The 25,941-nt window shown below is 40.6% G+C and overlaps 1 protein-coding gene across 6 annotated transcripts in view; it reads right to left on the bottom strand.

Moving 5' to 3' along the window:
- The window catches only part of NEK3 (NIMA related kinase 3), a 32,045-nt gene extending 6,987 nt beyond the window's left edge, over positions 1–25,058 (bottom strand). Inside the window, exons 1-11 of one of the 6 annotated variants that reach the window (XM_045588638.1) lie at positions 24,913–25,058; positions 20,458–20,631; positions 19,108–19,183; positions 18,923–19,020; positions 16,649–16,732; positions 15,443–15,510; positions 15,263–15,349; positions 13,787–13,841; positions 9,916–10,116; positions 9,224–9,296; positions 7,068–7,117 (exon numbers count right to left, since the gene is read on the bottom strand). In XM_045588638.1, the coding sequence (XP_045444594.1) occupies positions 7,068–7,117; positions 9,224–9,296; positions 9,916–10,116; positions 13,787–13,841; positions 15,263–15,349; positions 15,443–15,510; positions 16,649–16,732; positions 18,923–19,020; positions 19,108–19,183; positions 20,458–20,604 (939 nt within the window). In that variant the 5' untranslated portion in view covers positions 20,605–20,631; positions 24,913–25,058. Of the gene's footprint in view, positions 1–7,067; positions 7,118–9,223; positions 9,297–9,915; positions 10,117–13,786; positions 13,842–15,262; positions 15,350–15,442; positions 15,511–16,648; positions 16,733–18,922; positions 19,021–19,107; positions 19,202–19,670; positions 20,632–24,912 lie in introns of those variants that run through there. The other 5 variants (XM_045588635.1, XM_045588637.1, XM_045588636.1 and 2 more) reach the window with 5 other exon arrangements.
- Between the last annotated feature and the right edge of the window lie 883 nt (positions 25,059–25,941).

Genomic DNA, 25,941 nt, shown 5'->3' with positions numbered 1-25,941 from the left:
GAGAGTTAGAGAGAGAAACATCGACTGGTTGCCTCCCCTACAGTACCCCAACCAGGGACAGAACCCGTAAACTAGACATATGCCCTGATCAGGAATCAAACTGGCAATCTTTCGGTGCACAGGATGACACTTAACCAAATGAGCCATTCTGGCCAGGGTTTGAGAGGTCTTAGTAGAGGAAATAAGTAATGAAAAATTTTAATATGGTTTGCTGTACTGGGCTTTTCATGCTGAAAATATCAAAATGAGACATTTTTATAAAGTAGCTACATATGGCCAAAATGTTCCCATTTAATTCAGTATTTTTCCAAATTATCTAATCTCTTGATTTCATGAAGCAACACACTAGCTAGTCTTCAAATCTGAATGTATTTTCAGAGGAAATACATATCCAGTGCCTTGACAGTCTCCAACACAGTTCTCAATGACTTGTTGAATGAGTCAATAGATTAAACAGTAGACTGTAGCTGATAGCTTATTTTTTTTTACTTTTTATTTTATTTTATTTTAAATAAGTTTTTATTGTTCATATTATTACAAATGTTCCTTCCCCCCCCACCACCACCATTGCTCTCCTCCACCAGGTTCCCAACCCACCCTCTGCCCTTTCCCCTCTCCCCATTGTCCATAGGTGAACAGTTTATGTTCAGTCTCTTCCCACATCCCCCTCTCTCCTTTTCCCCAAGAATCGTCAGTTCACTCCCCTTCCATACCTCTGATTCTATTATATTCAACAGTTAATATTGTTCATCAGATTTTTTTAATTTCCTTGGTTTTTAGATTCACTTGTTGATAGTTACATATTTGTTGTTCATAATTTTTATCTTTGTTTACTTTCTCTTCTGAAAGAACACCCTTCAGCAATTCATATAATTCTGGTTTGGCGGTGATGAACTCCTTTAGCTTTTTTTTATTAGTGAAGCTCTTTATCTGGCCTTCGATTCTGAGTGATAGCTTTGCTGGGTAGATTATTTTTGGCTGTAGGTTCTTGCTATTCATCACCTTGAATATTTCTTGCCATTCCCTCTGGCCTGCATAGTTTCTGTTGAGAAGTCAGCTGACAATCGTATAGGTGCTCCTTTATAGGTTACTACTTTCTTTGCTCTTGCTTCTTTTAATATTCTCTCTTTGTCTTTTGCTCTTGGAATTTTAATAATGATGTGTCTTGATGTGGTCCTCTTTGGATTCCTTTTGTTTGGAGTTCTGTGCGCTTCCTGGACTTGTAAGTCTAATTCTTTCATCAGAGGGGGAAGTTTTCTGTCACTATTCTTTCAGTATGTTTTCGATATCTTGCTCTCTCTCATCTTCTGGGACCCCCATAATTCTGATGTTGGTTCGCTTGAAGTTGTCCCAGAGGTTTCTTACATTATCTTCAATTTTCTGGATTCTCTTGCCTTCTAGCTTCTGTGGAGGAGTGTCTCCTGGCTCTTTATGTTCCAAATCTTTGACTTGATTCTTGCGATCTACCCTTTTGTTTTTAGGACTCTGTAAAATGTTTTTTATTTCAGACAATGTATTCTTTATTTCTTGTTGATCCCTTACCATTTCTTGTTGACTCCTTATTAATTCTAGTTGATCTCTTTTCATATCCTCATAGGCCTTATCCATCTTTTCTAGGAAATTCTTGAAAAACCTTATAAGCGTAGATTTGAACTCTATATCCAGATGCTTTTTGTCCTCCATTTCTTTCGTTTGTGATCTATTTTGTTGTCGCATTTCGCAGTTACAGATGGGACGGGGTTTCAGGGTGGAGCCTGCAGCTTTGGCTTCCGTCAGCCCCGCCCTATGCGGGTCCGTCAGTGCTCGCTGCCGGCGCCTCTGAGAGAAAGGTGCCCTCGATTTTCACCTGCTGCCAAACAGTCTATGCTCTCCCACAATGAGACCTGTATTGGGGTTCAGTTCAGTTGGAAGTGGAGTTGGAAGTGGAGTTGGAGGTGGTGTTCACAGCAGTCTGGAGCCCCAGTCTCCTTCCCGCCAGGGCAATCCCGCGGCACAGCCGACTGTCCCTTCTCTGCGCGCAGTGTGCGCGCCTCCAGGACCTTCTTTCGCCTCTCCCCGGGGTTCCGCCTTACAGCCTGGCTCCCTATGGCTGAGCCTGAGTCCCCAGGGTCTGCCCTAGAACTGGGGTTCAGAGCAGTCAGGGGCCCAGCACAGAGTTTTATCTCCTTTCCGCTAGGGAACGCCCGCCAGGCACTCGGCCTCCCTCCTCTCCAGTTCCGTCCTCCGTACCTTGGGCTTTTCCAGCTCCTCCGCGCCTCCTTCTGGTTTTCTCCTTGCTTCTCGCTGTAGAATTTCCAGTCAGTCAACCTTCCTGTAGTTCTGGGCAATGTCCGTTTTATATTTTAGTTGTATTTTATTGAAATTGTTGTGTGCAGCTGCGGCTAGGATTAGGGGTGTCGAACTCAAGCAGAGAAGGGGCCAAAATCTAAAATCCAGCCTAAATCGCGGGCCGAATGGTTTACTGAACAGTCATAAACTGTCATTGTGATGGAAACGCAGCGGAGTGCAGTGATGACAGTGCGGTGCGGGCCACATTGCAAGGCCTGGCGGGACGGATTTGGCCCGCGGGCCTTGTGTTTGACACATGTGGTAGGTGTTCACCTGGGCGCAGCCATCTTGGATCTCCTGATAGCTTATTTTCTTATTTCTATACAATGCTTCCCAAACTTGTCCCACCACACATCTAGGGGGTATGATTTCAAAAGTCACTCCCATAGACAAAGATGTCAAAATCTTAGGAGGTGGTTGTGATGAGCAGTTTTTAAAAGCTGCCAGGGATTTCCATCTTCCATCTCTACTGAGAGTCACTGCCCAAGAGACAGCAGCACCTAACACCACTGCTGGCCCAGCAACACGCAGCTCTGCCTACACACCTACCACACCAGGCGGGCCTGCCCAGTGCTCTCTTTCTCCCTCAATTTTTCTGTTATTTGACTTACTTTATGGCTCTTTCTCCCTTTTCATTTTGTGAAAACACATCGACTTAACACCTACTCTAAGTGGTATTAAAAATCACAGTGGTGGCTGCCTGAGACGAGAGCCAGGATCATCTACAAAGGGCCACAACAACGCTTTTTAGGAACATGGGATTTCTTTACCTTGACTGTGGTTGTTATATGACTGTATAAAATTACCAACATTCATCAAACTACATGCAAAAAATAAGTAAATTTGATTGCATACAAATTATGCCTCAATAAAGCTGGAAAGAATAGCTATTACCATGCAGAGGGGGGAAAAAAGTACAGAGGCAGGATTTATTCCATGTGTAGCAACATAATGGTGGCATGTTATTATTTACAATCTAAGGTTCATTAAAAAAATTTATGTTTATTTACTAGCACATTCCATGAATAAAATAATTTGTTATTAGTACATCTTTTCCTTTTTTTAGTTAAAAGATTAAAATGCTGAAGAAAGAAAAATATTATCAGCAGGACACAATTTTCTGAGAGGGCTATGACAATACCAGGAAGTGAATCGGCTGTTGCTCTGCATGACTTTGTTGCAGCTTTAGTGTAAAAGCTGCCTAGGGCTAAACAAGACAAACAGAACATTGAATGCCAGGCTGAAAAATGTCTACTTGGTTCATGAGATAATAGGGAGGTATCAAAAGGGTTTTAATTTAAAAAAGACAATATTGGAGAAACCAAGATGGCGGCATAGGTAAACACCAAACTTCAGCCTCACACAACAATTTCAATAAAATACAACTAAAATACAAAATGGACATTACCCAGAACTACAGGAAAGTCGACTGACTGGAAATTCTACAACTAGAAGGAAAGAGAAACCAGAAGGAAAATCAGAGGAGCTGTAAAAGCCTAAGGTATGGAGACACGTTGCGAGTGTGGAGAGGACGGAGCCGGAGAGGAGGGGGAGGCTGAGTGCCTGGCTGGCGTTCCCTAGCAGGAAGGAGATAAAAGCTCTGGACTGTGCTGAACCCCAGACCCGACAGGGCTGAACTCCAGTTCTATGCCAGACCCTGGGGATCCAGGCTCATACGGAGGGAGCCTGGGCTGTAAGGCGGAAACTCAGGGGAGCGGCGAAAGGCAGTCCCAGAGGCGCGCACATTGCGTGCAGAGGACGGACTGTTGACCGTGCCACTGGATTGCTCTAGTCTAGCGGGAAGGAGACAAAAGCTCCAGACTGCTCTGAACCCCACTTCTTCCAACTGAACTGAACCCCAGTTCCAGGCTCATTGGGGGAGAGCATAGACTGTTTGGTAGCGGGTGAAACTCAAGGGCATCTTTCTCTCAGAGGTGCTTGCAGCAAGTACTGAAGGACCCTGAGGAGCACTGAGACTCAGGAGCCTCATAGGGCAGGGCTGATGGAAGCCAAGGCTGTGGGCTCCACCCTGAAACTCTGCCCCATCCAAGCTAAACACAGAGATTTTTAAGGCTACCAACTCAGGGAAGCTGCAAAAATGCCGAGACAAGGAAACAGATCACAAATGAAAGAAATGGAGGACAAAAAGCAACTGGATATAGAGTTCAAAACCACGCTTATAAGTTTTTTCAAGAATTTCCTACAAAAAGCCAATAAAATAAACGGGACCTATGAGGATATGAAAAGGAATCAACTAGAAATAATAAGGGATAGCAGAAACCGGTTTGGCTCAGCGGTATAGCGTCGGTCTGTGGACTGAAAGGTCCCAGGTTCGATTCCGGTCAAGGGCATGTACATTGGTTGTGGGCACATCCCCGGTAGGGGGTGTGCAAGAGGCAACTGGTCAATGTTTCTCTCTCATCAATGTTTCTAGCTCTCTATCTATCTCCCTTCCTCTCTGTAAAAAAATCAATAAAATATATATATATATTTTTAAAAAGAAATAATAAGGGATCAACTAGAAATAAAGAATACATTGTCTGAAATAAAAAATATTATACAGAGTCCTAAAATCAGAATGGAAGATTGTAAGAATCAAGTCAAAGATTTGGAACATAAAGAGCCAGAAGACACTCCTCCACAGAAGCAAGAAGACAAGAGAATCCAGAAAGTTGAAGATAATGTAAGAAATCTCTGGGAAAACTTCAAGCAAAGCAACATCAGAATTATGGGGGTCTCAGAAGATGAGAGAGAGCAAGATATCGAAAACATACTGAAAGAAATAGTGACAGAAAACTTCCCCCACCTGATGAAAGAATTAGACTTACAAGTCCAGGAAGCACACAGAACCCCAAACAAAAGGAATTCAAAGAGGACCACACCAAGACACATCATAATTAAAATTCCAAGAGCAAAAGACAAAGAGAGAATATTAAAAGCAGCAAGAGAAAAGCAGGTAGTTACCTATAAAGGAGCACCCATACGATTGTCAGCTGATTTCTCAACAGAAACCATGCAGGCCAGACGGGAATGGCAAGAAATATTCAAGGTGATGAATAGCAAGAACCTACAGCCAAAAATACTCTACCCAGCAAAGCTATCACTCAGAATCGAAGGCCAGATAAAGAGCTTCACTAATAAAAAAATTTTAAAAAGCTAAAGGAGTTCATCACCGCCAAACCAGAATTATATGAATTGCTGAAGGGGGTTCTTTCAGAAGAGAAAGAAAATAAAGATAAAAATTATGAACAACAAATACGTAACTATCAACAAGTGAATCTAAAATGCAAGGGAATTAAAAAATCTGATGAACAATATTAACTGGTGAATATAATAGAATCAGAGGTATGGAAGGGGAGTGGACTGACTATTCTCAGGGAAAAGGGGAGTGGCAATGCAGGAAGAGACTGAACATAAACTGTGCACCTATGGATGAGGACAATGGGGGTGGAGAAAGGGCAGAGGGTGGGTTGGGAACCTGGTGGAGGGGAGCAATTGAGAGGGAAAAAATAATGAAGAACATTTGTAATAATACAAACAATAAAGATTTATTTTTTTAAAAAAAGTCAATATCAAAATAGTGATCTAAATAAAAAAAAGAAAAATTCTGATACATGCTATAACATGGGTGAACCTAAAAAAATATGGCTCAACTGGTGTGGCTCAGTGGTTGAGCGTCAACCCATAAATCATGAAGTGACAGTTCAATTTCTGGACAGGGCCCAGGCCTGGGTTTCAGGCTCCATCCCCAGTAGGGGCATGCAGGAGGCAGCCAATCAATGATTCTCTCTTATCATTGATGTTTCTATCTCTCTCCCTTCCTCTCTCTGAAATCAATAAAAACATATATTTTTTAAAAGGCATCAACAGTTATTTAAAAATATATATATTATGCTAAGCAAGAGAAGTCAGACATAAAAGAACAAATCTTGTAAGATTCCACTTACATGAAATATCCAGAATAGGCAAATTATGTCAGAGAGACAGAAAGGAGAAGAGAGGTTCCAGGGACTGGGGTGGCATGGGGGTAAGGAAGGAATGGGGGTTATTGTTTAATAGGCACAGAGTTTCTGTTTGGAATGATGAAAAAAAGTATTGGAAACAGATAGTGCTGCTGATTACACAATTTTGTGAATGTAATTAATGCAATTGAATTGTATTTGTAAAAGTGACTGAAATAGTAAACTTTATGTTATAAATATATTTTGCCACAATAAAAAATAAACCAAAAGTCAGACTAAAATAAGATTTTCATGACTTAAACTCTCATATCCATATTGGAACCACTTGTCATCAATAATTAAAAATGAGCCGAAACCGGTTTGGCACAGTGGATAGAGCATCAGCCTGTGGACTGAAGGTCCCGGGTTTGATTCCAGTCACGGGCATGTACCTTGGTTGCGGGCATATCCCCAGTAGGGGGTGTGCAAGAGGCAGCTGATCGATGACTCTGTCATCGATATTTCTAATTCTCCCTTCCTCTCTGTAAAAAAATCAATAAAATATATATATTTTTTAAATAATTAAAAATGTAAAACAACAACAACAAAATAAATGGTAATCTAAAAGTGGCTCAGATGGCAGTACAGGACAATAGCTACCAACTGCTTCACATGCCAAAAGATGACAAATTATTAGACTGAAGGGACCATGTCAGTCTTCCAAATATTCCACAGTATCTAATGATACCAGGTATCCAGGAAATGGTTGTTTCATACGTTTAATTTTAAAGCACTTACCACTGTGCTTGCTTCTTTTTCCAAAGCGATCTTGATTCTGCTGGAGTCTGCTTAAAGAGAAAAAAGAACAAGAGAAAGCACATAAAGGCTCACATTACTAGATCCTAATGTGATATGCATAAAACCTGAGACAAATGAAGTTTTTAAAGCCAACCAACCAAAGCATTAGCCTGATAGCTGTAGCCAGCTAGTATTACATCTCACCTGCTTTTTGCTGTTTTATTTTTAAAGTTGACATCTGAAAGTTGACATTTAAATTTACTTAAGCCAACCCATTTAATCATGAAGAGGTAAGATATTCTGCGTGCTCAGAAGGTCATTATCGCCTTATGCCCAAGCTAACTATAGTCTGTGCTTTTGCCCACAGCTGTGGTAGCAGGTGGAATAGGTGTCCTTCACAAAAGACCAGCAGCCGGAGAGAGCATTCTGACAATGGATCCCTTCGGTAAGGATGGCTCCTTCCAGATCTTCCTCTGGCAGAGGCCAGGAGTCCCTGTTCCTCATTCATTCAACACTTTAAAGACTTGATATTATGACAGGCACTGATGATACAACAGTGAGGAAAAGAGGCATGGTCCCTGCCCTCGCAGAGCTTTCACTGCCTTAGTCTATCTATAGAATAGATGGGAGATGCCACCAGACATATGGCCCCACACGATGGTACCTCTCTGCTGGCTTAGTTCTCTTTTTAGGAATTGTAAAACTACATTTTACCAATCTTGAAACTTGTCTTAGATTATTTCTGTTGTGGTTGTTGCCCAGCATTTTATTTTTTTAATTAACTAAATTTTTGGAGGTGAAATGTATTTTCATTGATTCCAGAGAGGAAGAGAGAGATAGAAATATCAATGATGAGAGAGAATCACTGACTGGCTGCCTTCTACACACCCCACACTGGGGATCAAGCCCACAACCCAGGCATGAGCCTCGACCAGGAACTGAACCATGACCTCCTGGTTCATAGGTCTATATTCAACCACTGAGCCATGCCGGCCAGGCAGCCCAGCATTTTAAAACTAATTTCCTGAGAAGTGAATGAAAGCTACAAAACAGTACTTAAAGTGAAACTGCTGAAGCAAAAGTAACTGGCTACATCTTAAGTAATGGAGAAAAAGGCTGAATTATAAGGCTGAAGGTTTATATCACTAGAAGGGTTTATATTCTTACAAAAATAACATTTAAAGAGAAAAAAGAACAAGAGAAAGCACATAAAATTTAACGTTAAGAAAACAGTATAGTTTCCAAAGTCTTTCTTTTACAGTATCTAACACTAAGATAAATGCACCAAACAGTGGAGGATTTTGCAGCATGATCTGACGCTTAATTCTTCTCTCTTATTCTGGTCATATCTATTATCTTTGTTGGATTTTTTCAGGAGGAAGATCTGAGTCACTAATGACAAGTGAAAAAAAATGGCTTTGAAAAAATTAAGAGATGACAACTTTCAAAGGGACAATAAATTACTTTTAAAAAAATCTGCTCAGGATTTACTATAGATGTCTGAAATTTTTGTGCAGCTATTATGTAAACAATTCCAACTTTTGTACAAGTCGTTTTTTTGTTAAAATATATTGTTATTGATTTCAGAGAGGAAGTGGGAAGAGAGAGACAGAAACATCAATGATGCCTCCTGCATGCCCCCTACTGGGGACTGACTGGGAATCAAACCTGGGAAATAAACTGTGACTTCCTAGTTCATAGGTAGACACTCAACCACTGAACTACACTGGCCAGGCTGTAAATGCTTGTTTTTTAAATTTTGTTTACAAGATGGTTCTTTGGGATATAATTTCTGGTAAGATTAACATTATATTTTCATAGTTAAATTCCTAGGCTATCCCACTGAAGCTTTCTACCTTACCCATAACAAACCAGACTAAGTATGGTACCAATGATAAAACAGAAAATAATTTTTACATCACTAAAATATCCAAACTAAGCTTTTGGATCCCTGGCAAACTAAATATATAAGTTTAAAAACAGAATTATGTCTTAACTAACAAAGAAATTTTTATCTGAGGAGTATCTCTGAAAAACATCTCTAACAAATTGAAGATTTCATTTTTCTTTTTTTGTTACACTACATTTAGAAAGAACACTTGACAAAAAAAAAAAAAAAAAAAAAAAAAAAAAAAAAAGCTTTCCGAAATTCTTACCCTTTTTTCTTGGTGTACTAAGCTTAGATTTTTTAGTTTCTTCTAATACCTGTTCTCCATATTCTGTGATGATCTAAAAATTTAAAGCAGAGAATTTAAAAATATACAATACCCTTTTCTTTAGACAGTCATATCATTTAATTATCAGCATTCTTCCCCAAAATAATATTAAACGTTGAAAAGTAAGAATGCTGTTTAAAAACATATATAATTTAGACATACAGATAAACAGACACTTATATATGTCTAGAAAAATATGTAAGTGTAGGCCTAGCCAGTAGCTCAGTTGGTTAGAATGTCATCCTGATGGGCCAAGGGTTTAGCTTTGATCTCCAGGCAGGGCACACTCAGGAAGCAACCAATGAATGCCTAAGTAAGTAGCACAACAAATCAATGTTTCTCTCTCTCTTTCTCCCCTTCTCTTCCTCTCTCTAAAGATAAATAAATAAATATGAAGAAAGAAAAGTATCTGAAAGGATATACAAAACTATACCTGTGATTACCCTTGGGTACTAGCATTATGGAAGGGGAAGAGGAGGAAAAGGAAGTTTTAACTTTTAATGTTTTTTTATGCACACCTACATTTGAGATTTTACAATCACGTATTTATATTTAAATACAACAAATACTTGAAAACTATGCTTCTTTTTTATTAGATAGGATGATAAAAGCCAACTCAACACACTGCATACCTGTGGGGTTAAGCACTTCTGGATAAGCCGAGCCAAAACGCCTCTAGAGAGAAGCGTGGTAGCTGAGGGGCGATGGGAAGGATTCCTTTTAAACATCTGCTTGATTAGATGCTGAAGCTCATAGGAATAATGAGATGGCAGTGGGCTCACAGACCCCTGACATACTTTCAGGATAAGACTTTTCCAACTATTTGCCTGAAACTAAAAAATAAAATAGAACTGTAAAAGCAGATGCATGGAAGGAGAATGCAAATAAGAAAACACCAGCTGAAGTAAATTCATATGAATTATTTTAATTTTATAAATTTATCTGCTGCCTGGTCATTTTTCTTCCTGAAGGTGCTCTTATGATACTCTTCAAAATCTTATGGCATTTCAGGAGAAAGTAATACACTCAAATAGTAAATAACAAAGGATTTCCCCATCTACAGAAAGTCTTACAATCAATGCCAGCCATGGTACTTGATTACTTATAACCACATCTCTGAAAATGCTTACTAGAACTAACTTCTAATCTGTGCCCAAAGAACAGAATTTATTTCCTTGCAAAGCCAATAGGAATAGGTTCTGTGTAATAACTGCTGAGCCAGCAGGGCAAGTTATTTAACATCTTTTTTGTTAAATTCTTTCTTAAAATATCAAGAAAAATATCTATATCTTAAGAGACAGTAAAGCAACAAGCACACTGTCAAATTACAGCAGGGAGGGTACGGAGATCTGGGGGAGATAATAGATCAACCGAAGGACTTGTATACATGCATATAAGTACAACCAATGGACACAAAACTCTGGGGAGGGAGGTATGGATGGGAGGGAGGAGGCAATGTTAAAATATGTACACAGATAATAATTTAATTTTTAAAAATGTAAAAATAAGAAAGAAAAATATCTATATCTATATATATAGATAGATATATAAACACCTAATATGCTAAGTGTCTGTCCGACCATTCAACTGGTAGCTATGATGTGCACTGACCACCAGGGGGCAGACGCTCAATTCAGGAGCTGCCCCCTGGTGGTCAGTGCACTCCCACAGCAGGAGCGTCACTCAGCTGACCAATGGGTGCCAGACTCCGGGCTCACAGCTGGCGAGCGCAGCTGTGGCAGCGTGAGCCTCTCCCACAGACACTCCCCCTGCACACCCCTCCCCCATCCGGACTGGGCACGAGCCAATGGCCACTTCTTGGTCATGGGCCCACCAGTATTGCCCTAGACGGGTACATGGAGACTAAATCGGAGCAGCAGCGAGCCTACCAAATGGCAGTGGAATGGGGCCAGGATGAGCAGGAGCAGTGCGGCACCTGGCCCAGGCTCGGTTCCACCCCAGGTGCCTGCCACTTCACACACTACTACATCCCTCAGGGTATGGCAGACTGCCAGTTTCAGCCCAATCTCCGCAGGCCACGGCGAGGGACCCATGGGTGCACGAATCTGTGCCCCAGGCCTCCAGTCTATAATAATAAAAGAATAACATGCTAATTGGACCAGATGTCCTTCCAGACAACCTTCCGGACGAAGTCAGGACTGCGAGGGCCAAGGTGGCCGCCACGGCGGGCAGGGGGGGCAGGGAGGCAGCCACGGCAGGAGTGGGGGCTGAGCCCTTTCCATGGATTTTGTGCATCGGGCCTCTAGTATAACATAACAGTCTATTTTCTCATAATAATTCAGTTAGAGAAGAAATTCACATAATATCGATAAGTGAAATCTAAGGGCAAAAAGGTACAAAAGTATAAAAATGGCGCTGCCACTGTGGAAAACAGTTTGGCAGTTCCTTAAAAAGATAAACTTACAATTTCCATATGACTCAGCAATTCTACTCTTAGCTATTTTCCCAACACAATTGGAAATAGGGATTCTAATACATAGATGTATACCCATGTTCATAGCAGCAGTACTCACAACAGCCAAAAGGTGGAAAGAACCCAAATGTACATCAATAAATGAATGAATAAAATACGATATAAACATATAATGTAATATTATCCTATACTAGAGGCCCGGTTCACAAAATTTGTGCACGAAGGGGTATTTCCCTCAGCTCAGCCTGCACCCTCTCCAATCTGGGACCCCTCAAGGGAAGTCTGACTGCCCGTTTAGGCCCGATCCTGGTAGGGATCTAAACGGGCAGTTGGACATCCCTCTCACAATCCAGGACTGCTGGCTCTCAACTGCTCGCCTTCCTGCCTTCCTGATTGCCCCTAACCACTTCTGCCTGCCAGCCTGATCACCCCCTAACCACTCCCCTGCCAGTCTGATTGCCCCTAACTGCCCTCCCTTGCAGGCCTAATCCCTCCCAACTGTTCTCCCCTCCTGGCCTGATCGCCCACAACAGCCTTCCCCTGCTGGCCATCTGTGGTGGCCATCTTGTGTCCACATGGGGGCAGCTATATTGTGTGTTGGAGTGATGGTAAATTTGCCTATTAGTCTTTTATTAGATAGGATAGAGACCTGGTGCACAGGTGGGGGTTGGCTAGTTTGCCTTGAAGGGTGTCCTGGATCAGGGTGGGGTTCCTTTGGGGTGTGGGGCGGCATGGATGAGGGGTCTGTGGTGGAATGCAGGCCAGCCATGCCCTCCAGCAACCCAAGCCAAGGCCAAGGATTTATTTTCGATAATTGAAACTTTGTAGCCTTAAGAGGGGGCCAGGGCAGGCCAGGGTGGAAAGCTTGGCTTCCTCCCTTGCCAGGGAAACCCAGGCCTCCAGTTGGCTCCAGCTCTGTGGCTGCTGCAATATTTGTTGGATTAATTTGCATACTCGCTTCTGATTGGCTGGTGGGCATAGTGGAGGTATGGTCAATTTGCATGCTTCTTTTTTATTAGATAGGATAATAAGAGCCTAATATGCAAATCGACGGAACAGCAGAACTAGTCACCATGATACACACTAGAGCTGACGCTCAACACAGGAGCTCCCCCCCGGTGGGCAGTGCGCTTCCACATGGGGATACTGCTCAGCCAGAAGCTGGGCTTACAGCTGGTGAAGGCAGCGGCAGCAGTGGCAGCAGTGGCGAGAGCCTCTCCTGCCTCCACTGTAGGGGGTGGTCAGGAGAAAGGGGTCCTTGACTGCGAAAGCCCCAGACTGCAGTCAGACATCCCCCAAGGGATCCTGTACTGTGAAAGGGCGCAGACAAGGTTGAGGGATACACCCCACCTCCCAGTACATGAATCTCATGCACCAGGCCTCTAGTCCTGTCATAAAAAGGAATAAAATCCTGATACATGCTGGATGAACTTTGAAAACTTCCTTCTATATGTAGTAAGCTAGACATAAAAGAACAAATTTGTGTATAATTCCACTTATATGTAATATCTAGAATATGCAAATTCATAGAGACAGAAAGTGGACTGGAGGTTAGCATGGATTAGGTGAGAGGCAATGAGAAGCTATTGTTTAATGGTACAGAGTTTCTGTTTGAGGTGGATAGAAAAGTTTTGCAAATAGATAGTAGTGACGGTTGCACAACATTGTGAAGTAATTAATGCCACTGAATTGTACAATTAAATATAGTTAAAATGGTAAATTTAAAGTTATATATTTTGCTTCAATAAAAATCAAGACTAGCAAAAAAGGGAGGGAGGGAGGGAAGGAGGAAGAAAGGGAGAGGAGAGTAAAAGAAAGAAGGGAGGGGGGAAAAAAGAAAGGAAGGAGGGGAGCTAGATACAGAACTACAAAAAATGAAATAATGGAAACTTCTATTAGTATATGCTACAAAAGTGACTCAAGGCAAAGATGATAGCAATGGAAACATGAAAACTTTTATAACGAATTCATCCTAGGGAAGCAAACTTCCCACTGGACTTAGGCATATAACTTATGACTTGGCCAGATATGACAAGAGGCCACCTTTCCATTTTGCCCACCACACTTACTGGATGCTTCAGGGCACAGAGTTCATACAGAATGCATCCCAAGGACCAGATGTCACTAGAAACAAAAAGAAGCAAAGTGGGAAAGAAGAAAAAAAAAGAAGCAAAGTGGGTTATGAGTTATCATATAAAAGTATAGGTACTTTCCAATATTAAAAAATGAAAAAATACCTTTAATAAAAACAGATATTGCAAATAACTTCTAATGTTTATGTCATACTTGGGTAGTTGCTCACAATAATCTCTCTGCTCCACAACCTCTAGGTTCTCCAAATCTGGGTGGTTCAGGTATCATTTCAGCAGTATTTGGTCAAAGAGAGGAACTTTGTAGACTCCCATTATCCTAGTTGAAAGGAGGACTTTAGGAGTCATCCATACAACTTACAACCAGACCATCTATGCACAAACCAGGCCTTGGATCTTGCCTCCTGTTGGACAGCAATCCAACTCAGGCACAGTTTGTGGCCCTGTTGAATGGCTCTAGGGCACCATCCACATCTTCTGGGGATTCTCCCCCAACCTCTTGTTAGCTCTACATTCCAAAACAAAGAGGGCAGGACTAGTCATTCTCCCTCAGAAGAGCTCTTCCAACAGAAAAGAGCCCTATGCATTCACTCTTCTTCACCATTCTCACCTCCTAGTTGTCATCCTCTAGGCTTTTTGGAGATGATTAGAGGCCCAATGCATTATATTCATGCAAGAACAGGCTTTCCTTCCCCTGGCTTCACTCCCAGCCACCCAGGAGCTGGCACAACCCTGCTCCTGGTCTGCCAGGGAGCCGACAAGTCCTCGCTTCCGTCCGGGGCCCTGCTCCTGTAGCTCCCTCTGCCTCAAAGAAGGCATCCTGCCTCTCCTGGCCACTTCATGCCTGCACATGCAAATTAACCCACCTTCTTTGTTGGGTTAATTTGCATACTCACTCTGATTGTCTGTGGGCATAGCAGAGATACCCACTGATTCAATGGGCACATATTATTATATTCAGAAAAAGTTTTAGGTTTTAAATCATAAGGTCCTCATTCTATCTTCTTATAATCAATTAACCTATCAGTCAAGTGCTTATTACCTAGTCCTGTAAATGTTAACTCAATGACATAATCCAGTGGTCCCTAAATTTTGCTGCACATTGGAATCATTAGGTGATCCTGGAAAAATTACTGAGGCCTGCTTCCCACCCAAGACATTCTCATTTAACAGATATGATTGCAACTTGCACTTTGCAAATTTTAGAAGCGTGAACAGTGAAGTTTAAGAATCAGTGAAATAATTCACACTGTTTCTAGAAATGACTAGTCTTTCAGCATTAAATTCAGCTCTTCTCAACTCTGATTATAGCAGTTAGGAAACTATGATTTTTTTCTAGAAGCCTAGGAATTCAGATTTGTTTCAGGTATATTTTATAAAAAAAAATCTTCATTTGTAGACTATAATGCCTGTCACCAAACAATCACCTTTGCACCAAATAAGTACACCACCTACCTTTTATTGTTATAAGGCATGTTTTCCCAAATTTCCGGGGGCACATAATAAGGTGTTCCCACATATGTACAAGCAAATGCCATGGGACTAAAAACATGGAAAGGCAAAGAGTAAGTACAGAGTATTCCTGAATAATGAATGTTTTGATTGCTCTCACTATTATAGAAGAGATATACACACTTGGAGAGAAGATGGGCAGATCCAAAATCTCCCAGTTTCACTTGTCCATTTTGGGTGAGGAAGATGTTCTGTGTTAAAAAAGAAGAGCTCAGATTACATCTTCCATCATAGAGGTCTCCAGAGAAGGTGTCTTTCAAAGCCTGCTCACCATGGAGATTAAGGACAGAAATGCTGACAGCTGAGTCCCCAAAGGGAACTCAAAGAGCAGATAGCCTCTTGACTGCTACCCATGCTCCCCATCCCCCACCCCTGCCCTGGCTTGGGAATTTAGGATGACTGCTTAGAAATCTAATAGCCATGCTCCAAGCTGTCTCAGCAGACCTGATCGACCCTGCTGGGAACCTGTGTCAGCGTAACCCCATGTGGCACAACCAGATCTCAGTCATCTTCCATCTTTAAAAAGCAGTCACCAAGAGAGCTTAATGCCAAAACTGGTTTGGCTCAATGGATAGAGCGTTGGTTTGCGGACTGAAGGATCCCAGGTTCGATTCCGGTCAAGGGCATGTACATTGGTTGCAGGCACATCCCCAGTAGGTCAATGTTTCTCTCTCATCAATGTTTCTAGCTCTCTATCCCTATCCCTTCCTCTCTGTGAAAAATCAATAAAATATATTTTTAAAAAGAGAGAGAGCTTGAAACTTATTAACATACTAGAGGCCTGGTGCACAAATTCATGCATGAGTGAGTACCTCAGCCTGGCCAGTGAGTGGGGCTGATTGGGCCATGGGAGGAGGGCCACCCCAATCGGAGCCGCAGAAGGTTGGCCAGGGCCGCATGAGGTTGGCGGTGGGAGCGTACTGACCACCAGAGGGCAGCTCCTGCATTAAGCATCTGCCCCCTGGTGGTCAGTGCATGTCATAGAGACCATTCGACTGGTTGTTCGGTCACTTAAGCTTTTAGATAGATAGACAGATAGATAGGTAGGTAGGTAGATAGATGATATAGATATAGATATAGATATAGATATAGATATAGATATAGATATAGATATAGATAGATATAGATAGATAGATAGATACTACTAAAGAGATTTAGTAAGTTTTCTCAGGTAGTACCTTATTTGGCTAGTATGAATACTAGGTTGACAAAGATTTCTAAACTAAATAATATAAATGTCCCAAAAGGAAATAGAATAACACAGAAAAAAGATTAAATGAAATGGTTTTGGGTTTTGTTTTGTTTGTCTCAAAAATTCATTCCACTTACCTTGGATTTGATATCTCTGTGTAACACATGTTTCTTGTGAATGTGATTTACTCCAAGGCACATCTGTGTAAACCAATTAAGTATCTGTAAGACAAAAGCACACAAATCTGCAAGAATGCAAAAACTGGTTCATATTAACCCGGAAATCCAAATGGTCTCTAGCCCTTAGTGTTACATAATGTAAACATAGAACTCCTAAAAATGACATAGTTTGATTAAAATTCAGTGTTTTCTGGCCGAAACCGGTTTGGCTCAGTGACAGAGCGTCGGTCTGCGGACTGAGAGGTCCCAGGTTCAATTCCGGTCAAGGGCATGTATGTTGGTTGCGGGCACATCCCCGGTGGGGGTTGTGCAAGAGGCAGCTGGTCAATGTTTCTCTCTCATCGACGTTTCTAGCTCTCTATCTCTCTCCCTTCCTCTCTGTAAAAATATCAATAAAATATATATTTTAAAATTCAGTGTTTTCTGGAAAAAGTCAGAAAAGCTGTGAACCCATGTTTCATCATTTTATGTGTGATACAAATAGCAATTTATCTTAATAGAACTCCCCCTGTATTTTTCTGGTATTCAACCAAATAAAAGTATTTTTAAAATATATTTTTCATTGATTTCAGAGAGGAAGGGAGAAGGAGAAAGAGACAGAAACATCAATGATGAGAGAGAATCATTGATTGGCTGCCACCTGCATACCCCACACAGCAGACTGAGCCAGTAACCTGGTATATACCCTGACCAGGAATCGAACCATGATTTCCTGGTTCATAAATCAATGCTCAACCACTGAGCCATGCCGGCCGGGCTAAAAGTATTTCTTAAATACACATACACCACTTACAAATGAATATGGTACAATTTTATAGTGTAATCATTACAATCAGATTTTTATTTTTCATAATATTTTTATATTAATATTAAAGGATTTAATTATATTGTCAACAATCCTTTGAGGACAGTATTCTGCTTATAAACTTCTAGTCAATAGCAGCCAGAATTTCCAGGTGCCTACAATCAAATGTCAAACTAATTTTTTTCTTTTTGCTATGAAGATTCATCCATTTGAAGGCAAGATTGACTTCTTTTTATGAAAACCATAAACAACTTTTAAATAAAAATTCTTTTACCAACAGTTTTATAACATGTTATACCCAAATCCTATTAAAGATGTTTATTTAGTTTCCTTAGTCAACTCATTCAAATAATATTAGTATGCAATTTTCCATTATAAAGGCAGTAGTACTGGTATATGTACACAAATAATAATTTAATAAAAAATAAATAAATAAAATAAAATAATATAAAAAAACCAAGAAAAAAATAAATAAAAAATAAATAAAGGCAGTAGTACTGCCCTAACAGGTTTGGCTCAGTGGATAGAGCGTCGGCCTGCGGACTGAAGGGTCCCAGGTTCAGTTCTGGTCAAAGGCATGTATCTTGGTTGTGGGCATATCCCCAGTAGGAGGTATTGCAGGAGGCAGCTGATCTATGTTTCCCTCTCATCAATGTTTCTAACTCTCTATCTCTCTCCCTTCCTCTCTGTAAAAAAAAAATCAATAAAATAGCCGAAACCAGTTTGGCTCAGTGGTAGAGCGTCGATCTGCGGACTGAAAGGTCCCAGGTTAGATTCTGGTCAAGGGCATGTACATTGGTTGTGGGCATATCCCCGGTAGGGGGTGTGCAAGAGGCAGCTGGTCAATGTTTCTCTCTCATCAATGTTTCTAACACTCTCTCCCTCTCCCTTCCTCTCTGTAAAAAATCAATAAAATATATTTTTTTTAAAATAAATTATATATATATATATATATATATATATTTTTTTTTTTTTTTTTTTTTTAAGGCAGTAGTAGTAGACTTAAAAAAATATGCTAAACTTTAGAAGGAAAAAGATTCAGAATAGGTACTCCCAAGAAACAGAAATGTGGACTTCACTTTTTTCATGATCTAGAAATAAAAAATAAATCCATCCACCTTTAAAATTTAAATACAACATAAATAAAAAATTTAAATATCTACAAAATATGATATACAATTTTGAAAATATTCTAAACATGGAAGTTTTATTCCTTGATATTTTATAAGCTTATATCTATTTTACTTCCTAAAAGCATCCCAGGCAGCCACATCCTGACCACAACAAGCACTGACACAGAAAGGAGACCTTTCTAGCTGTTGTGTCAAACAGTCACAGGTTCCAATGCTGTCATTCTAACTCACACCGATTTTATGAGAAAAGTTGCTTCTAAATCTTGAGGCAAACTATGCAAGTCGGTTTCTTACCATATCTTCAGGAAACAACTTTCCTTTCTGATGTTTAATCTTCTGCATTAGGTCCCCTCCATCGCAATATTCCATCACAATATAGAGATGCCCTTCAGCTAAAGCAAATAAAAGACTCTTTATGAAAGTGTGGTAGACATAAATCAAATTCAGACATGCACGTATCTGGGGGGATTCATCTTTACCTTCAAATGACTCTGTAAAGGCAACAATATTGGGGTGTTTCATTTTGGCTAACAGAACAGCTTCCTTCCTGGAGTTCTGTGTATCAGAGAAAGACTAGAAGAATATTTTAAATAAGTGTAAATGTAATACTTCATTTGAGAGTAGACAGCTTCACAATAATGAGTTCATATGACATTTCAATGCCAAACACAGTTTTATAGCATTATACTTTCACCCATGTGAAGTTTATAAAACTCTAAGAGATAACATGATTTTCCAACTATGGCTATATTTTGCATGCTTAAGCTGATATATCCTTACAAGTATGGAACATAAACTAGCTTTAACATCAGCCTAACTATAACCTGATTTTGTGAGCCAGTGCAGTGCCATCAATAATAATAGTATATCCTTAAAGCAAAATTAGAGACTTCATGTCTTAACTGTCCACATTACTTTGTCCACTGGCACAGATAAAAAAGAAGACACTGGTGTATACTACAGCACAGATGGACAAAGACCACATGCAAAGAAAGTTTCCAAAATTGTTTATCCCCGAACTTACTCCATGAGGATGACTTACCTTACAATGAAGAAACAAGGATCCTCACACCAGCAACGTCAGCACCAATGGTAATTTGTTAAAAATGAAAATTCACTGGCCCAACCAGACCTCCTCAAGCAAAAACTAGGACGAAGGGAGGAGGGTGAAGCCCAACAACTGCCATTTTAACAAACCCTCCAGGTGATTCCATGCCTATTCAAGTTTGAGAATCACTAAACAAGGTCAAGAATGCAGTGAGGGGGCAATAGCACTTTGTGACTTTATTTTTAAAATTCCTTTTCAAAAACTGAACAAAACAGAATTAAGCAGGCTCCATGGCATAGATTCTTTCATGTGCAACTAACGATGATGCATAGTGATAAATAGTGATACCAGTCGATATCACATTCATCATCACACAGGGAAATAAAAGCTATAAACTGACCTACAGAATAGGTTCCCTGTTATCAACAGTTAGCATTTTAGGTTTTTGCTCTTCATTGTATTTTTATGTTCCTTTTTCATCAATATTGCACCTGAGTAGTTATTGACAAAGACTCCCTACACACTTAAGTATACAAAATTAGAAATAATTACAAATTATTCTCATTGAGATAAACAGCAATTGTCACTTTTGACTATTTTATCCCTTTTGTTAATATCCTAAGAACCATATAAAGTATATCAAGACCTTGTACAGCTAATGAGTGAAGAAACCCATAACATCTGATGCACAGAGCAGCAACTCCATGTGACATCTCCAGAAACTGTTCTTATACAAATTACTTGTACACTTTCAACATGAGCTAATATTTTAAGCAGTGACCTTGGAAAGCCTTATTTCCTTCATGGCAAACATGCGATTACTGCCCTCCTGCCGAACCAAAAGGGCTCTGCCGAAGGAGCCCTCCCCGATCACTCTCAGGACCGCGTAGCCATCCATGCTGGGCTCCCCGTCGCAGCCTGGCTCCATGCCCACGTCTCCACCGGTACTCCCAAACTATATGCAAAAACAGAAACATCTGAGAATTACAGTTATTATCAAAAGGCAGAATTAATTCAAAGTAGCTCTAATCACATGACAGGACAATAGCAACTTAATCCTTTATTCTTTCAACAGTTTGATACTGAGCACCTGTGCCAGCTTTTATAATCCTGCGCAAATCTCTCATCATTCCTGCCCTCACAGACTCCCAATGCAGATGGGACCACAGATCTCAACAAATGTAGGGTGGTGAGTCTTACAAATAGAGCTACTCTGGCATCCAGCAGAAAAATCCAGGGGAGTTAGAAAAATGATATTTAAGCTGAAGGATGAATGGGAGCTGGCTAGGCAAAGAGGGGGTCAAAGAGTGATGGGGGGAATCACATATTTAAAAGCAAAGAATTGAAAGAGGACTGTAACAGGCTGGTAAAGCAGATAGGGCCTGTCGGAAGGCCATTGTAATCAAGCTCAGGTTGCTGGATTTCATCCTTGGGGTAATTAATAGGTTGTCTCTGAAGGGTTTTAATCAAGACAGCAATATATTATAATCATAGCTGCATATTAACCTGTTAACCGAGCGGGACGTATAAATAAGTCAAACGTAAACAATATCGTGTACGGGTAGGACGTATGAATACGTCCTTGAAATATACGTTGCGCCCTGAAACGGGCGGGACGTGTATTTCCAAACAACAAAGGTATTAGTCATCCATACATGTCTCCACATGAATTTAAGACACGGAGGGAATCAGTATAATTTCGCTATTGAGAGTGGAGGATGTGTTCTGGGTGAGCAGTGACGGGTAAGTACTTACACTTACCTACCTATTTTCGTATTATATGTTATTTACTTATATTTTTTATATCTCCAAGCTTTATATAATAAAACACATATAAAATTCTTAAAGCAGGGTTCTTTGAAAACTCTGTATAATCTCTTGCATTCTAAGTAATTTTGGGATTTAGACCTTCTTTCATATTTATGGAAATAAATCATATGATCCTTTTCTATATTCTCAGTAGGAATGACAGAGCTCCAAAACGTCAAGTTTTGAAGTAATTGGAGGGATTAAACACAGCTAATTTGAGAGATTGAAAACATAGATATCCCACAGATAACCTATTCAGTGTGCATACACTTCAAAGAAGCTGCATCTTATTGCTAAAGAAAGTACCTCCCAGCGTTTAAAATATGACAGCCTGTCAGGGACTCCGTAAAATTACTGGAAAGCTGACACATTCAATAACATTCTTTCTGTCTTTCATAACCACATGTGGCTGAGAATAAAGTTTGAACCAATTTGAATGTTTTACTCTTGCTGCCAGTAGCAGTCATTTTCCTATAAAGCAATCTCATTGGTGACACCAGTGTTAAAGAATGAGAATGCCAATAAAGGTTGTGCTAGATGAGCTTAATTAACTAGGTATTTTACAATTATGGTTTGCCAATTCAAAGATAATGCACTTATGATGCTTCTCTTACTGTTCACAATAAAAATATTGTGTTAAATAAAAAAAAATAATAATAAAAAAAATAATAATAAAATAAAAATAAAAAACATATAAAATTGATCCAATCATCAATTAATTTGTCAGAAAGGTTTAAAAGTTTTTATGTATGTGAACGAGAAATATGCGTAGATGAATCTCTTTTATTATGAAAAGGGAATTTATCATGGAAACAATATATATCTACAAAAAGAGGTAGATTTGGAATGAAGTTGTTTATTTTGAGTGAAAGCCAATCTGGATACGTACAAAATATAATTTTATACACAGGCAAGGACACAAATTACGGTTTGAACTACCCACAAGAAAAACAATCAACAAGAATTGTTTTGGAGTTAACACATGACTTGCTGAATAAAGGATATAGGATTTACTTAGATAATTTCTATACGTCAATTCATTTGGCTGAACGCTTGTGTCAAAACAATACAGACATTGTTGGAACAATGAGGATAAACAGAGTCGGAATCCCCAGTGAAATAAAAACAAAAAAATTACAGAAAAATGAACATATGTAAGAATCAAAGACAAACTTATGGTTTTAAAATGGAAGGATAAAAAAGTTGTATTGATGCTCAGTTCTATTCATAATGACGAAAAGACAATGATTGAAAAGAGAGGAAGAAGGCAAGAAAAACTGAATGTTGTCCTGGATTATAATAAGAATATGGGCGGCGTAGATTTGGGAGATGGAGTTATGGTGGCCTACATGGCTGCCCGTAATAGGGTAAAAAAATTTTATAAAAAAATTTTTTCTACGATTAATTGATATGTGCTGCTTCAATGCATATATTATATACAAAAAAGATAAAGGTCATTTGGATCGATGACACTTTTTGATAGAGTGTGTAAAGAAATTGGTAGATAACAAGATAGTGAAAACCCACCCAAAGACATCAACAAGCAGCTCTACATCTCTAAACCATCACGCTTAGTTGAAAGGCATTTTCCAGAACAAATGAAAAGCGATATAGGAAAAACTAAATCCAGGAAATGCCGAGTTTGCTACAAAAAAAGGTGTTAGGAAAGAATCTACATACTGGTGTCCAGATTGTAAGGTAGCACTATGTATAACAATTGTTTTAAAATATATCACATGGAAGTTGAGTTTTGAATTTTTACATTTATATTTCAGTTTTTTAAACTCAATATTTCTATTTTATTTGTGTGCTTTTGTCTATTCTGTAATTGTTAACTTTTTAACATTTTTTATTGTGTATAGAAATAAAAAATATATTTTTTTGGTAATCTTTATAATTATTTATAAAATTTATAATTTTTTAATTCGATGTTTCCATTTTTTTGTAGGTATTCTTTTCTATTTGTTTGTAATTTTGTATTTTCCTTTGTGCTTTATATATAAATAAATGAAAAATATATATATTTCATTTATTTTAATTAAGTATAAATTAAAAAATAATAATATAAAATTACATCCACTGGGCGTGACGTACTGACATGTCCTAGTGAAAGAGTATGCGCCCGTTGTACGTTGTGTAATTAAAAAGGGAACTCCCGGGTTAATAGGTTAATACAATCACTTGCTCTGGCTGTAGAGTGAAGACTAGACAGGAGAGGGACAGGAGGCCCACAGTGGAGACTCCAATAGAAAAGGAAGGGAAATGATGATGGAATGGAATAGGTGGTGGCAACAGATATAAAGAAAATGGGAAGCAAATGTGTAGAAAGAATTGACAAGATTTTTGGTGATAGCACTGACCGGTTTGGCTCAGTGGATAGAGCATCCACCTGCAGACTCAAGGGTCCCAGGTTCAATTCCAGTCAAGGGCATGTACCTAGGTTGCGGGCACATACCCAGTGGGAAGTTTGCAGGAGGCAGCTTATTGATGTTTCTAACTCTGCCTCTCTCCCTTCCTCTCTGTAAAAAATCAAAAAAATATATTTTAAAAAGTATTTTTGGTGATAGATTTATGGATAACTAGGGAGAAGGGGACAAGGTAGACTCCCAATTTCCTGGTATAAACTGGGTAAATGATGGTATTATTCCCTTAAAAAGAGGGAAGTCACAATGGCTGAGTGCATGGCTTTTGACTTTTCTGCTGGAAATGTGACAGGGATGGGGAAAGGCACGTTGATTTGGAGGTAATAAAAGATAGTAAACAGTGTTTGAGCTCAGTTTCTCCCCCCCTCCCCTTCTGTACTTCCAAGATGAAGCAGCTAAGTTGTATTGCTTAATACATAAGACAAAATGAACAGAAAATTCCTAATACTTTGGTACATAGGAGGCCCCAAATAAAGGGCAGCTATTGTTATCATTGAAACCTTAGAAAGGTGAGCCTTTGTTTTTGTTTTAGTTTTTCATTACAGAAAAAAAAACACTGTATGAGTTTACTCCATTTTCGGGAAGCTTACTGGTAGTGCTTTATTTTTAAGTCACAACACACGGAATTATGAGGCACAGAGAGCAAGGCAGGTAAGGCAAAAATCACTAAGCAAAAACTGAGTGGAAATGCCAGAAGTGGGATCACCGGGGAGACACAGGAGCTGAGAAGGTGGGCGGGGTGACCGCACCAGGAGACCAGACATTCGGTTCCCCCGCGCCCCGCGCGCTCCCCGCGCCCCCGCGCCCCCCGGGGCCCCGCGTCCCCCGGACCCCGCGCCCCCCGGGGCCCCGCGCTGGGGCAGCCCCCACGGCGCCCGCGGACGGGAGCTGCGGCCGGAGCGCGAACCCCGCTCGCCCCCACCTCGAGCGGGCGCGCCTGGCCCCAGACCCCACGCGGGCGCCACCCGCCGCGGCCCCCAGAGGCCGCAGGCCCGGACTCTCACCGCTCCTCCCGCCGCCGCGGCTCCTCCGCCCCCGCGACCGGCGCTTCCGGGCGGCGCCCGCTGCGCGCGGGGCTTCCCGGCCGGCGGGGGCGCTGGTCTCGGAGGAGGCGGCCTCCAAAGGCGCGCTTTAACCTGGTTTCCTGCGGCTCCAGGACGGGAACGTGGCCCCCAGTAACCTCAGTTTGTCCCCGGGTTAAGGGACCCGCCGTGTAGATAAATGGCGGGGGCTCAGTGTGGTAACCCAGGAGAGACCCCTCACTCGGACACAGATAAAAAACGTTTAGAAAAGCGCGTTTATTTCCTGCGCCCGGTCTGCAGCCGGTGGTGCAGGGAAGAAGGGACCGGACTGCAGCCCCAAGCTCTCGAAGCCTTTTGCTTATATAGGCTTCTCATCCTTAGCAAGCAAGCAAGCTACGTGTATAGAAGCGGCTATCTGCCTTTAGCCATCAGCAATTCCTAATTATTTTACATGTAACATGTCAGTTCTCCCTTCCTCCTGCCGCCACCTGGCCTTACCCCTCTTGTATCAGATAGTGGTCAGCACATCCTGCTTTTAATGAGCTTGTTTTAACGAGCTGTGCAGCGGCTGCCCTGCTGGCCTTGTGGAATTTATGGTGCACAGCTGCTGCGCTGGCCTTGGGAATTTTTCAGTCCGTAACACTCAGCACTCAGCTAGAGGGCCGTGACCTTGGGCCAGTGTGGAGACCTAAACAATGACCCCGAGAGATGCCCACGTCCCACTCCTGGGAATTTGTGCATGTGTCAAATTGCATGGCAAAGGGGAATTAAACTTGCAGATAGAATTAAAATTGCCGACCAGCTAACTAAAATGTGGAGACTATTTTGGATTATCCTGGTGAGCCCAATGTAATCTCAAGGACCCTAAAAAAGGGACTTCATACTAAACCTGACGGCTCAGAGATGGAAAGTGACTACATAGGATGGTTTCAACATAAAACTTGGTAACTAAAAGTGCATCATGATGGGTAGCCACATCCTAGGCTTGTAGCTTCAATGACAAAAGTCAGT

This window comes from Pipistrellus kuhlii, unplaced genomic scaffold (genome assembly GCF_014108245.1).
Source record: "Pipistrellus kuhlii isolate mPipKuh1 unplaced genomic scaffold, mPipKuh1.p scaffold_m20_p_3, whole genome shotgun sequence".
NCBI classification, from domain to species: Eukaryota; Metazoa; Chordata; class Mammalia; order Chiroptera; family Vespertilionidae; genus Pipistrellus; species Pipistrellus kuhlii.
The sequence above is the reverse complement of the archived record's forward strand: the minus strand, read 5'-3'. Positions and strand labels throughout refer to the sequence as shown.